Source organism: Mytilus californianus, unplaced genomic scaffold (genome assembly GCF_021869535.1).
Source record: "Mytilus californianus isolate M0D057914Y unplaced genomic scaffold, xbMytCali1.0.p SCAF_10, whole genome shotgun sequence".
NCBI classification, from domain to species: Eukaryota; Metazoa; Mollusca; class Bivalvia; order Mytilida; family Mytilidae; genus Mytilus; species Mytilus californianus.
Window position 1 is genome coordinate 28,830,865 of NW_026262582.1, and position 16,013 is coordinate 28,846,877.

Consider the following 16,013-nt stretch of genomic DNA (forward strand, 5'->3'; position numbering starts at 1 on the left):
TCGTATGATGACATTTAGTTGTTTATTTCTGAGTCATTTGGTCTCTTGTGGAGTGTCTCATTTACAATCATATCACATCTTTTTACTTAATATTTCAATATTGCCAGACAGACATGTACTCCTTACATTTGTGAATCATTGCATACATATAGTTTATCTACTACATGTACTTTTAGTATTAGAAAAAACAGACAAAAACACAAAAACATGACATTGACAAATGACCTATTGCTAACAGTATCTGATAAACAACCCTAATCAGGTAACTTTAACCTTGATCACTGATCCATGAAATGTGCTTGAGATCTTTGTAGCAATCTGTATTAATTTGAGTGCATATCAAAATTTACAAAACAAAAATTAATCTGGATTATTGTGATACTATAAATTTAGAAATTATTGTGAGGTTATTATTAGTGCAAATAATGCGACAGGGTGAATATTGCAAAAATTATAATAAGAACTTGCATTCTGATAACTGAATTATAGATCTTTATGCAGATTTTTTTTGTAATCGCAATAATTAAACTCGCAATTTAGTCCATTTGTCAAAAATCGCAATAATAAATGCACGCAATAATTTCTGAATTTACAGTAGGTAAAAATGTTGTCAGTTAATAGTGAGACACAAGTTTTCCCAGACAATATATAATTCTTTTGGTTGTTTTGTTTGGTTGCTGTCTCATTGAACAAAACTGTATTTTATTTCTCCTTTTATCCAGAAAATATAACTTTTGAAATAGAAACTGAATAGCATATGGATGGAAAACAAATGCCAAATGATGTAAAATAATTCAAGTGGCCATTTAGGTCAGGGGTTGGTGAGGTAAAAGATGAGGCAAAGGCATGTGCATTTACCACAACTGCCACTTGGTATTATGATTTCCAAAATTTCCAAATCTCATAGCTACCTTCTGTATTAAAGACAACTGCATATATTGCAGTTTGCATATCATGAATTGTGTTTGCAGCAAAATTCACTACAGACAGCAAAAAAAGCTCTATTAAAATTCATTTTTTGAAACATTTTTGATTTTTATTCCTAAAATGTCTATGAGATCAAATTTATAAAACATTTATTAGCATTGTAAATTTCAATATACTAGTAATTGTTGACATGTATACATCATGTACATGTACAATTATTAGCTGATCAGCTCTATATTTTCATTATTTTTATATCAATATTCTTCATCAGTGTTTTTTATAAGACTCAATAATCTGTATTCATCATTGGGACAGGTAGGTAAAGTAGGTCCTTTTGATCTTGGATTTTTTTTTTAAGGATTTTGTCAGCACTAAAGCATATAGTTCCAAATTATAGTTGATCTTGGCTTCTTTAGTGGATTCTGACAACACTTTGCATATAGACACCAAGTGTAGATGATCTTGGGTTCTCTCATATGGATTCTGACAGTACTTTGATTATACATGTAGTTCTAAGTATTGTTGATCTTGGCTTCTAATGTTGTTCTTAAGTTTCTGCACTTTACATATAGTTCCCAATTGCAAGACAAGATGATACTGGCTTCTCGTGTAATTTCTGTCAGTTCTTTGCCAATAGTTTCCAAGTAAAGTTGAACATTCCAGGATCTTTCACAACAAATCACTCCTTCCTCTTACATGTACTTGAAGCCTGAAATTAAATGTCAGAGTAATTCTGTCAGAAAATCAACCATGATTGACATTTAAAAGCATAATGTAGTTCATATTTTAAATAAATGGGGAATGTGTCCATGGGACACAGATGATGCCCCCACTTGCATATAAAGTTATAAAGGAGCATAACTAAAGAACGGTAAGAGTGACACTACCCAAAGTTTTACTTGATCTGAATTTTGTTGTAATAAGTAATGTGTATAAGTTTCATAACATTTGGATGAGGCAAACTAAAGTTAGAGAACAGAAACAAAAAATTCAGCAATTTTTCCATTTGTAAAGGGGCATAACTCTAGAACAGTAAAAGTGACACCACCAAAAAAAATTCAAACTTGATCTGTGTTTGTTGGTAATAAGCATTGTGTATAAGTTTCATAACATTTGGTTGAGGCAAACTGAAGTTAGAGAACGGACACCAATTTTGGGACATACGTACAGACAGACAAGGGTAAAACTTAATGCCCACTCCACTACGGCGTAAAAAAATGAAGAATTTGTGGCAACAATAATGAGCAAACAAAATAAAATTACATGCACAGCAAGTGTAAATAGTGATTTTGTTTTTATATATTTTTTGGAGGCACATTGACAATAAAAAAAAAAGAAAAATAGCAAAATCAGTAAAAAGAAAACAGAAATAGAAAATAATGCCCCCGAGTTCATATTTTATAGGATTACTTGAGCGGGTGGACAGGGATAAGGGAACATGGGAATGAGGGATCAGGAAGCGAGAAAAGGGGGTATCATGTGCAGGTCCATTACCGTTAATTAGCCTGGTCGGAGTGAAAATAAAAGTAACCAATTTGGTAGAAGTAAATCTTATGAAGATTATAAATAGAAAAAAAACCTTAGATCTCGTGTGAGTCACTTTATTTTTAAACAATAAAAATAAACTTAATATATCTTTATTTTATTGTTATAGAACTATACTAACAAAAGCATGATTTAGATAAAAGGAAGAATACAAACAGACTCAGGGTGGGAATGTAAAAGGGATGAACGTGAATTGGAGCGAACATGATTTTGGGTGAAAGGACAAGAATTCGAAAAGAGGGGGGGATGAATAATCTGGGAAATATATTTTGCAATTTTTTTGTCTGGGAGCAAGGGGGATGGAAGTAGAAGTTAGGGGAGAAAATTTTAGAGTAAAAGGGAAGAGAAATGGGAGTTGGGGATAGGGAGTGGTAATCATGAACCCCTGTCCGAGGGAAGTTATGGGGTACCCCATTTTACAGGTTGGGACCAAACCCTCTATATGGTTTCCAGGGGTGGATCCAGCCATTTATAAAAAGGGGGGGGGGGGGGGGGGGGTGGTTCCTAACCCAGGATAAAGGGGGGGGTTCCAACTATATGTCCCCATTCAAATGCATTGATTGTCAAAAACTGGATTTAAAGCAAAATAGGGCAGAATGGCATTTTCTACTTATTATGGCAGTAACCTGCTACATTTTATGCACCAATTGATGTACTTAATTTCATTTCACATGCCCAGTTTACTGCTAAACTGACTGAATATACAATCTATTGTACACCATAATTGAAAGCTGTGATGATCAGGTAAATTCCACTCAGTTATGCCTCACTGAACAGAATTTCTATTGTTAGATTTAACATAAAATTTAAAGGTCAACTGCATGTCCCTTTTGTTGTTGATCAGGTGTTCAGATAGGTATACAATAGATTGCAAGTTCTGTCACTTTAGCAGAAAACTGGGCATCCCAGGCCATTTTTTGGTAAAGAAATACAGAATACAGTAAAGTGCAATAATTGATGCATATATAGTGCTATAGATTATAGAAAATATAACTAGAAAATGCCAGTCTGCCCTATTTTGCTTTAAATCCAGTCTACACAAAAATACCCCTCTTTTATCCCTCTATAGAAGGATTATTCCTCTCAGTATACAGGTATAAACACCATGTAGAGGGTTTGTATGAGGCGCCGTTTTACTATTTATTCCCTATTTTCTGATATCAAAAAATGATTTTCTGATATCAAAAATTCTATTTTTTGATATCAGAAAATCGATTTCTTGATATCAAGAAATAAAGAATATTTTCTGATATCAAAAATTCGAATTCCTGATATCAAAAATTCACATTTTTTGATATCAGGAAATAGATTTTTTGATATCAGAAATTCGAATTTTTGATATCAGAAAATATTTTTGATTTTTTGATATCAAGAATTCGAATTCCTGATATCAATAAATGATTTTTTGATATCAGAAAATAAGAAATAAATGAAAGATGGCTCCCTGTGTGTCATTTAAAACATTCAGACTCACCAGTGAGGCCAAACATCAGGAAATATCTGAAATAATGTTCCCGGTAGACCAATTGTTTTATAGTGTGGAGTACCACTATACACGGTATTGGTCATTATATTGATGACATTGTGTCCCTTGTTACAAAAAAAATGCTTATACACTTCAAGTTTTATAAACATGAATAAGACTTCAAAGTCTCCGGAAAACTGCTATTTAATAACAATATTTGAAGCAAAAAAAGTATTTACACTAATCTTCAGTTTGATCAAACTTATTACGAAATTCAAGACCCATGCACTAAAAGACAATATATGGAAGATTTTTTACAATTATTCCTAAATAAAACATATTTACTCTTGTGTCGTACAATCCGAATGGGCGGGATATGTCGACCTAAGAATTTACTACATACTGGAAAATGTTTTCAAGATTTAGATACGATGGCTCGATAATATATTCAGGTTCAACTGGTGATATACACGATCTTTTCGCCTTATATATCTAATACAATGCATAAACAAGTCTAAATTGAAAACAACGTTCAAACCTATGATTGCGTTGGATAAAAACCGCAATTTTTATACGTGTGCATGCAAAACAAATTTCTTGGTAGAGGGGTCTAAATACAGCACAAACAACATTTTCCAAAAGATCAAAAAAGTGAAAAAGTATATTTTAACAATACGCATTTGACTAACAGTACGAACAACGGATGTTATTAAACCCTGCTGACTGCCATTGGCGATTGCCAAATAAACGGATCACAAGATGTAACAAAATTGATCTTAATTATTAATTTAATACCAAACAGAAAACAATAAACTTGCGGAAAAGATGGTATACCGCAAACATGAGGTGCAAAAATTTGTACACCATATCCGGATTTCGACAATTAATATCTCTTCAGTGATGTTAGGAATCGAAACGGTATTTGGAAGACCATATAATTTACCTCAATTTAGGATAGACTCTTGAATTTTGAAGAGTCGAAATGTATACCCTACTAAATTGTACTTACCACTTTTCTCAAAATGAAGTGAAAATTTCTTGTCAATCCTTTCAATATAAAGACAAACTTTTCCAAAATGAAGGTATTTTAGAGATGAAAACGTACATCCAACCTACTGAAACGTTTCATTGCTTCACAGAAAAAGCTCATATGTATTTAAAAGGTTTATGGAAGACGCGGTTCATAAGAAATACTAGCAGTCTCGTAAAAAGACGAAATAGACAAATCTTTTGAAAATACAAGACATGCATTTTTTTATGTTGTTGTTGGCTTTGAACTAGTTGTCACTATCACATCTGTAATTTGTGTCTTTTTGTATTTTTACCCTGCCACCTTTGTTCTTACACTATCATGACTATGTTGTAATGTAACACCAGTGTCCCAGGTTAAGGGGAGAGTTGAGCGCTCAAACATGTTTAATCCCGCCACATTCTTTATGTGTCTGTTCCAAGTCCGGAGCCTGCAGTTTCGTGCATTGTCTTGGTTCATAGAATTGAGAATGGAAATGGGGGGGGGGGGGGATGTCAAAGATAAAACAACCCGATCAAAGAGCAGACAACAGCCGAAGGCCACCAATGGGTCTTCAACGCAGCGAGAAAATCCCGCACCCGGAGGTGGTCCTCAGCTGGATCCTGTTTTGATCCAAAATTGTGTACTAGTTCAGTGAAAATGGACGTCACACTAAACTCCAAAACATATCAATGAACTAAAATTAAAAAACATACAAGACTAACAAAGGCCAGAGGCTCCTGACTTGGGACAGGCGAAAAAATGCGGCGGGGTTAGACATGTTTTGTGAGATCTCAACCCTCCCCTTGCAGTGGCGGATCCAGAGGGGGGCGTAGAGGGCGTACGCCCCCCCTTTGCTTGCACTTTTTTTTTTTTTGTAAAATGATTAATCAGACTAGACTTCGCGAACTTTGCCATTTCCCGTGTATTCAATTTTTATGCGACAATTCTTTACTTATAAAGATAGTTTTCGCTCGTATTTACTGTAATATATTATTGCTTATGTCAAAGTCATGTGATTCGCTACGGTGGAGTTGACCAGTACGTCGAAAAAACGTCACTCAGTCATTTTGAAATTCAAATTACAGTAACACATTGCTTAGGCTGAGGATGACAAGCATGACGCCTTCAAAGCGACAAAGTATTGAGCAAGAACGTATTGACTTCTATTTCACAATTCCAACCATCAGAAAGTAATACTCTATTACACCCTCATGAACAAAAAGTTCCACAGCAATATTATGTACCTACGAAAACATGTTTAACCCCACACGCGCCAGCCCATTAATAACATTGCTGAATAGTGATCCCCAGTCAGTAAGCTCTAAATATAGATTTAAAGTCTAAGGTACGGACCATTTGATTTGAGGGGGCAGTCTGAGATATTTCAGAGAAAAAAATCTGACCCTGATTTTTGCTTTAAACAATAATTCTGGCCGTATCTGGATTGAAAACAATAATCTTGTCCACTTTTTTGCTATTAGAAAAAAATATTTTCAACAAAATTATTTAACATTAAATGAACATGATGAATAAAAAACGGGCGTAATTTTTTTTTTGGGGGGGGGGGGGGGGTTGCATGTGAATCCCATATCTGACCGGAATGTCTGTTTCGCCGAACTGATGATATACTGAATACTTTTTTCAAGGGCCCGACTGCAACCTGCTGCTGGGTGTGGCCTATATATCTTCATGTGTCGACAGTCATTCACAACTTCACTGTCATTTCCAACTCATTAGTAGCCTTTGGTTGATTTGGAACCCCCTCACTTCCCTTGTTGGTTTAAACATTTCAACCAAACATTTGGATAAAAATTGCTTGTTTGTCTTTCTTCGTGTCGGTCGTATTGTAAATTTCATTGAATAGCAGTATAACACTTTAACTATAAAATGCATTTTACACTTATTTTATGTTTTTTAGTCAAAAAAAGGCCCAAAAAATTTTCGCCTTGCTCCGCTCCGCAAACTTCATTACTACGCCCCCCCTTTCCAAAATCCTGGATCCGCCCCTGCCTTATACCTCTAGCCAATGTAGAATAAAGAAAAACATAGCAATACGCACAGTAAAACTCAGTTTAAAAGAAGTCCGAGTCCGATGTCAGAACAGGTAACAAAATAAACTAAGCAAAATGACAATGATACATAAATGAACAAAGGACTACTAGCAGTTACTGACATGCCAGCTCCAGACCTCAATTAAACTGATTGAAAGATTATGTCTTCATCATCATAATAAAATCCAGTACAATCCCTCCCGTTATGAGTTTAGTATCATACCACCATAGAATATATAAGAAGAACATAAACCGTATCATGCCCACAACTGGTTTTAGAATAAATGTGTTTATTTCCGATGCAAAGACCCTATGAGTGAATCAATATTAATACCAAAATATGCAATCATTAATGACTAATTGACAACAGTACCGTAACTACCGGTATATCCTTTCCGAATAAGTCTGTTTAAAGGTTTGGTTAGATTTTGAGGTGAATGCCGACATTTTTGTGCTTTGTAAAGAAGTCTGCATGTTGATTTATATTTACGAATGATGTCTGCCATATTTGTTTTACGTAAATTGTTTTGTTATAAATCATATAGGCATTTAGCTTTCTAAATTGAGTTGTTTATTTCTTTTTCATATTGGAGCCTTTTATAGGCGACTATATGGTATGGGGTTTTCTCATTGTTGAAGGCCGTACGGTTGCTTTTAATTGCTTACATCAACTTCATTTGAACTTTGGTGGCTAGTTGTATCATTTGCTATCATACCACATCTCCTTATTTTTAAACTTAACAGAACTAACTTACTTACTAAATCCTCAACATAAACAACGGGAAAAAAATTTAAAAACAAGATGAACAAAACACTGGGGCTTGATATTTGCAAAAACCTGACTGCACAAATCTGTTTCAGAGGAAACCAATAATTGCTTATAAAAGAAGCGAGAACTTACAATTGTTGACTATAAACCTTAAAATAATAAATATGTGAAACACAAAAAACACAAAAGTTCTTATATTAAGACTGATGAAGTCGAACTCTGATATATACTTTCGTATAATATATTACACGACCGAAACACCAGACTTAATGTAAGGGCTCATTGGTGAACGTTGATGCTTTTATTGACACACAGGGAGCAATCGTTGATATTTTTCTTATTTTCTGAATTCGAATTTTTGATATCAAAAAATCATTTTTTGATATCAGAAAATGTATTTCTTGATAACAACATATCGTTCGTAATATTTGATATCAGAAAATCTATTTTTTGATATCAGAAAATGGATTTCTTGATATCAAAAAATGATTTTTTGATATAAAAAAATCGAATTTCTGATATCAAGAAATAAAGATTATTTTCTGATATCAAGAAATCGAATTCTTGATATCAAAAAAGGCAATTTTTAATATCAAAAAATTGAATTCCTGATATCAAGAAATATTTTTTGATATCAGGAATTCAATTTTTTGATATCAAGAAATATTTTTTGATATCAGAAAATAAGGAATAGATAGTAAAACGGCGCCTCATAGGTTTGTTCCCAACCTGTTTTACTAGTCATTATAGACGCTCACGATAAATATTTAACTTCATTTGACCCTAAGGGAGCTACCATTTGATTTTTATGGGGGGGCTAGGATGAAATTTGAAAAAATAGGCAGGACAGGAGTTTGGAGTAAAAAAAAAGGCAGGATGAGCAACACGGGTAAAAAAAAAAATTCAGGATGACAATTTGTGTAAAAAAATTCAGGATAAACTATTAAAAAAAAGGCAGGACCGAATAGAGTAAAAAAATAAAAAGGCAGGACAGAGATTACAACTAAAAAAAAAGCAGGACAACATTTTTCATCCTAGCCCCCCCCCCCCCCCCCCCCCCATACAAATCAAATGGTAGCTCCCTAACGTGGCTACGAATTAGATTTTACGAATGACGATATAAAATCAAGACTTATTTGACGCTAACGATAGCGCAGATCATCATGATCATGAGATGCTGAAAATGACCATCCCCTCCTCTTTGACTGTTTGACACGGATATTTTTTCAAAACAGGCTATACATGTTCACAACTTGCCAGTTAACAAGTTAAGGGTCAAGTAAACACATAAATAAGATACCAGCCATAACGATTATACATAGAACAGAAATTTAGCCCATGCAAGGTTTCAGCCGCAGTGATTTTCTACAGTATCGAGTATTTTGAGATAACCCCCCACTTTCTATTTTTCGTGATACTGATAACATTTGGCTGTCTAATATATTAAAATCTATGTTTTCTTATGTAATGACTCTACCTTCATCGTTGTCTATTCGCCACTATGTCTGTTATTCATGCACATGGTCGTATTTATCAGTGCAGTATGCTGCTCAGCAATGGCGACCCTGAAATTTCTGTTGTCCGATTATGGCGCCAGATTAGAGGGAAGCAACTCGCGCCAGACAAAATTACCGTATTTCAACAAAATAATCAAAATTTCGCTTTTTTATAACAAACAGTAAAATGTTCATCACATTTATATTCAGCTTTCGTCCATTGATATAATTACAAACATTATTTATTTAAAGACATTAATAAAAAAATCACAATAAAGTAATTAATGGAGTGCATTGAAATCAGACCTCATGGGGTAGAGGGGTTAAACAAAAGCTCGTAACTTTTTTAAAAGCCTGGTGACCCCCATTTTATTTTACCTTAAAATGCTCGAAAAGTTCATAGCTTTGACATATCCGTTTTTAAAAAAAATCTACCGGGGAAATTTTACGAAAAATCGATTTAACCAATATTTTTAGCCTTAAACTGAAATTAAAAAATGCCAAATTTAGACATAAATCTGAAAATAAAAAGATTTTTAAGTCTAAAACAACCAAGGGGAACGTTTACATTTCAAATTTAATTGTTTTTTCACATAATAATCATACTGACATGGTTCTAAAAGTCTTTGAATTTGATGTAGTCGTTATTGTTGAAAGGGTGTAAAAGTTTGGAAATAGGGTCAAAATCGCACATTTCGCTTCCATTTGAGGGGAAAACGAGCCTGGTGACCCCCTTTTTTCTTTGCATCTTTGGATTCAGCATAAAAAAATCTACAAAATATGTGAAAATAAAAAAAATCTACCGGGGGTCCTTATTGGGGTGAGCCACCTTAAGTGATATATATAAATATGGATTATTAATTGATATTTGGACAAGGCGATCATAAAGTCCTGATACGTGTTTATACATTTTCTTGATTCATGAATATGGCTACTAGGTTAATATGATAAAACAGGTGACTCTCGATAATAAATTTATTCATTTGACCAAAAATGGGTTCAACTATGTCATTTGAAGCATTGTAGACCATTCTAAATTATACGGTGTTTTTTTTTGGTTTTTTTTTTTTTACTTTTTCTATTAATAGAAAATGAAGGGATATGTTCTTTGATGCTAATCGAAACTAACAAGTGTTCATAAAGGTACATGTACATATAATTTTAATACCGTCTACAAATTCTGCCTTTCGATGTCAAACAACAAATCTTAAATTCAAGAGTCATGGGACTCCGTTCGATGTTTCTATAGAAAAAATTGACATTACAAATTGACATTTAAAATTGATTTGTCTCATCATTTTTTATTTTTTAATTAGTTGTGGATTTTCAAATATTTTGGCCTCGAGCATAACCGAAGAGACATACATTGTCGAAATGTGGCCTGGTGCAGAAAAATTGGTACCGTTAATGTTATAAGTTATCATTGATTAGTATATGGACACTAAAACGAATGGACTGACTAAATTTATAAAAAAAAAAACCCACTCTTTCTCATTCTTTTCGTAAATAAAATTCATTCATATTCATTTATTTCAAGAGAAACAATCTAAAATTTAAGATTCAATATATGTTAAGTTAACAATAACCCAACTCTATTAACTTGTAAACAAATGTAAATGGTTATAGAGATATGTTCGTGTAAAAGAAAGCTAGGCCGCCTATCACAAACCATTTCAACCGACCTGAGCTCATACTTCAACACTTGTGTGTGCAGGAAGGGTGAATGAAAATTCATGCTACGTAGGAATAAAAGGTCATATGAATGCCGTTAGAGTGTAATTTGTAAGCCAAATAGATATACCATAGATTGGGGAAAAGCACATAATTAATTGAGGTCTAAATATAGAAACTATGTATCACAACGTTATAGGTATCATATTTAGCCCGAGAAAAGAAGTCGGACATTAATGTTTATAGCATCTTAAATGGTACACAAGACATCTTTTATAAAGTGTATAACTAAAGGCCATGTACGAATTGAAAAGAAAAAAAAAAAAAAAACAACCATGAAGTGTAAACATTGTTCAATAAAACAAGACAGCATTGCATAATGGAGTTTTATTTTTATTTTTTGAATTGGCCGTATAAACGGTAATCCTTTGAACTTTGACACATGATTTGACTACCAGAGATCTGACTTCAAGACACTTTTCTTAAAAGGATAAAATCTCCTCAGATATAACTGAAGATTACTTCTGAGTTATCACAATCAATGATAATCGTTCTGATTGTTTTACAGTTATCATTTAGCCTTTATCTTGCTCTTTATATAGTCTTTTATCGCTTGCTATGCGAAATGAGTTTTGCTCATTGTTGAAGGCCGTACATTGACCTTTAGTTGCTAACTTCTGTCTCATTTGATGTCCGGTGGAGAGTTGTCTCATTGGCAATCATACCACATCTTCTTATTTTTATACAAGGCTTTAATAATTCCAAACAGAAAACAAATCTTTTTTAAAATATTAATAAGCGTAAATTAGTCTTGGAAACATGATCTATTTATTAGTTGTAATAGGCTTTGAACTAGTTTTCAATATAAGTGAGTACTTTTAGATCGGTACTTTGTGTCTTTAATCTTTTTTATTGTTGTTTTTGTGTCGATCGAACTACACTACTGTCCAAAGTCAGGGGAGGGTAACATGTATATTAACCTCGCCACATTCTGTATGTGCCTGTCACAAGTTAGAAACCTGCAATTTAGTGACTGTCTTTGGTCGCTGTCTATCATATTGGATTTTTCGTTTATTGTATTTAACATGAATCAGGTCGTTGGTTTTCCCGTTTGAATTGGTGTCGGGCCTTTTAAATCATTTTTACGGTATAAGGTTATTTCATTGTTAAACGCCGTACAGTGACCCATAGTTCCATAGTTCCACGTCATCTTCTCATTGGGAATCATACATATCTTCTTATTTGTTTTTGATATGGCCTTTTCGATATCATACACCATTTCAATAAAAAATTTTGAAATTATTACCTATTATGTCTGTTTGTTTTGCTCACACATTGTTGTCAATATAATGGAATTTTATTCGTTTGTCATACAAGTGAGAGGTTTGGCTAGCTATAAAACCAGGTTTAATCCCCCATTTTTTACATAAGGAAATGTCTGTACCAAGTCAGGAATATGACAGTTGTTTTCCATTCGTTTTGATTTTGCCATTTGGTAAGGGACTTTCCGTTTTGAATTTTCCTTGGAGTTAGGTGTTTTTGTTATTTTACTTTTAAAACAGAGCTCTTGGTATCATTTTGTGTATCATGGGTTAATACGGGGTGATATTGAAAATATAATATTATATTTTCTAATTATTCCGGAAAAATGCCCCTTGAAGTTCCACAGTAAATCGTACCGTGATATAACCAGTGAGTTTGAAATGAGAATCTATGTCATTTTTGTTGTTGAAAAAAATATATTTGACTTTTAGGCTATGATAGTAAGGATTGAAATAATTTTAAGGATGTTCGTTACTCTGTTTCAAAATAACAAGCTTTTTAAAAGACTGTTATAAATTGATAGTATTTAATTAAAGAAACTAAATTAGCAGAAAAAAATGAAGGGTCCGTGTGCTTGTTTTCGAGATATAAGCCATTGAAATTTTGGCGGGAAAAAATTCTCTCTAGATTTTTCTTACATTAAACTTTGGCACCTTTTTTATTTCAAAAACTATGAAAAAATAACAAGGATTTTATAAGATTCAAACTATATGAAATCAAATTATGAAAAGAAAAGTAAAGGTTAGTTGGTAAAATTTTTATTGGCATTACATGGACAAAACCAGAGGATTCCGAATATCTGGCAAAATTTCAAAAACAAGAGGAGCGAACATCCTTAAATAGTTTCTATTTGATTTTAATATTTAAGGTATGGTTGGTATGAGGAAAACTTGTCATGATTTCCCTTTGTTCTTCAGTAATCTAATATAACTGCCAAAGGACTTTCCCCCTTTTAGAAGTTGCACAAAAAATATTCATGCATAAAGTATGGTGAGCGATATGGCATCCTTGGAGGTAAAGGTTTAGTTAACACTGTATGAATTACAAATTCATCGAATATGATTCATTGTTCTAGTTACTGTAGAAGATTTTCTTCTGACGTTAGGAAATGCTTTTACATGTAACAAACTTTATATTTCGTAAACCTTGGAGGATACAGATCCTGTGTAGGACGTTCATCATTTCCTTTATTATGATAAATCCTATATCATGCTTTGCAAAAAATAGTCTGTCATGGAGACTTCTCCCTTTGGTCTTTTTTAAAAATTTTAAATTATCTTTCCTTTTATAAACAAAAACAAAAACAAAAACAACAAAAGTAATGCGTAAGTACATGTAGCTCGATGAGACCGCCAAAAATAAACTACACGCCATACAATAAGATAGATAGGTTTCAAAATTTTTCATTGATTAACAGGTTGGCTCCAGGTTGAATTGCTTTTATTCTCATGACATAAAAGTTTAACAAAGAGACAAACAATAAAGTATACTTAACCTTTGAAACAAAAACAAAAATACGAAAGCACCATTTTTGCGCTTTTTTGTCGTATTTTAAATAAATGAAGCATTTCAAACTACATGCTGTAACTGGTACACTAAACATCTTAAAGCTAAGAGTTAGTAAGATAAAAAGAATTTGGTTTTATTTACAACTATCATCTTTGGTTACAGGCAATCGTGACAATAATTTGTTGTTTCTTAATATTCTTGTTTACAGAGAGATAGATAGAGAGAGAGAGAGAGAGAGAGAGAGAGAGAGAGAGAGAGAGAGAGAGAGAGAGAGAGAGAGAGAGAGAGAGAGAGAGAACTGCATTAACCTATCCTGATACATTGATGACGTGGATATGAAATGGATAAAAGTGACGAAGATTATGATACATGTATCACTCATGCCAACAACATACATCAAAGCATTAAATTTACCCATGTGCGATCTAATTTCAAAATCACCTTCCTTGATACTTCCAGCTCTCTAACATATGGCATGGTATTCACAGACTTATATTCTAAGCCTACTGATACTAAACAAGTATTGTCCCAGAAAAGCTGCCGCCATAACCAGTACATAACAGTATAAGAAGCGATGATCACTCCTTTTGGGGCCAAAGTTAGAGCTATATGAAAGTATTTCTGATTTACTGATTTAAGTAACATCAGTCTATCACAAGACCAGTTCATTGATGCAGCGAAAAGTGGTTATACAAAGATTGAAATTTACGTTCATTTATTACTAGTAGTTATTATAGGGATGCAACTCATTTCTGTCAGGAATATTGAAGTTCTCGAAATTTCTATAAAAATAAGGAAATGTGGTATGATTCACAATGAGACAACTATTCACTGGAGTTAAAATAAAGTTGAGGTAATTTATTTTTTTAATTTTTCTTTCTGAAATGTTTTAGACCAAACAATCAACGATAGTATAGTATGTTGATAGTCAATTAACAACAACAAAAATGTCAAAAAGGTTCTAAACTTACCAGAACTGAGCAGAACTTTAACCATTTAGTCAATTAACAACAAAAACAATGTCAAAAATGGTTCTAAACTTACCAGAACTGAGCAGAACTTTAACCATTTCTTCATTTCCGCTTTCAACTGCTATATGCAATAATGGCGACCCTTCACTCCCGATAAGATTTGGATCAGATCCAGAACTGAGTAATTCCCAAACCTGGTCCGTGTCATCTTGATATACAGCATGTAACATTTGCAATTGTTCAATATTATGAACATTTTTCGTTAGGTCGTGAAGTGACATACTGGAACTTCGTCTTCGGTACCCCGACCCCATGGGATTTGAAACACCATCGGCAGACAAAGAAACAGTACTGCCACGCCTTTTGTATGCACCTGATAAAGGACTTGGTGCACCCTCAGCGGACAATTTCGCTTGCACTGAAATGCTTGAACTTCTTCGTCTTTGTCGAACGACAGGACTTGTCATTTTATCGGGTTTGTATATAGATACACTCGAACTTCGTCTTCTCGGTTTTCCAAATGCCATGTCGACTGTATCAGATGACTTTTCTTTTGGATTTTTTTGAAACATTTTTCAGTTCACTATATTTCAACGCTTTGATCAAGTAATTTGAGAACTATCTATCAAAATAGAAAGAAAACAATCTCATTATACATACATAATTTTTTCATAAAAAGAGGGGCGAAAGATACCAGAGGGACAGTCAAACTCGCAGATCGAAAACAAACCGACAACGCCATGGCCAAAAAATAAAAAGACAAACAGACAAATAATAGTACACATGACACAACATAGAAAACTAAAGACTAAGCAACACGAACCCCACCAAAAACTGGGGGTGATCTCAGGTGCTCCCTATACATGTTATCCCTATACATGTATACATGCATATGTGTTTTCACATTTTTATGTAAGTCTGTTCATTCAATTTAGATGTAAATAAAGAATATAACAATTATTTTTGGGTGATTGTTTATCAAACCTCTTCAAAAGGGAAGGTGATGTTAATGTAAAAATGGAGAACATTCAGAAAAATTTATCGTATTTACTTCAAACCGAGTTTTATAATAAAAACGAAAGTTCATCATCTGATTGTGTTCTTGGCCCTTTGTTATAACGGTTTTTAAAGTTTTCATTTATTTTATGATCAGGTGCTCCTAGAGAAAAGGGCAACCAAAATATTACAACAAATGAAAATGCTTTCCAGCTAAACAAGAGGAAAAGTTGACGATAAACTCTTTATGGTGCTTATAACATTTTAACTCGTTTTAA

The 16,013-nt window shown here is 33.3% G+C and overlaps 1 protein-coding gene and 1 long non-coding RNA gene across 2 annotated transcripts in view; both read right to left on the reverse strand.

Annotated features, from left to right (window-relative positions):
- Positions 1 to 15,327, reverse strand: part of LOC127717887 (ankyrin repeat and KH domain-containing protein mask-like) — a 37,011-nt gene extending 21,684 nt beyond the window's left edge. The window contains exon 1 of the mRNA XM_052223744.1: positions 14,813 to 15,327. Coding sequence (XP_052079704.1) covers positions 14,813 to 15,311 — 499 coding nt within the window. The 5' untranslated portion in view covers positions 15,312 to 15,327. The remainder of the gene's footprint in view (positions 1 to 14,812) is intronic.
- Positions 1,011 to 10,006, reverse strand: LOC127717888 (uncharacterized). Its single transcript, XR_007989458.1, has 2 exons — positions 9,247 to 10,006; positions 1,011 to 1,636 (listed from the first exon to the last, which is right to left on the reverse strand). It is a non-coding gene; the product is annotated as an uncharacterized LOC127717888 (long non-coding RNA).
- Positions 15,328 to 16,013: the final 686 nt, after the last annotated feature.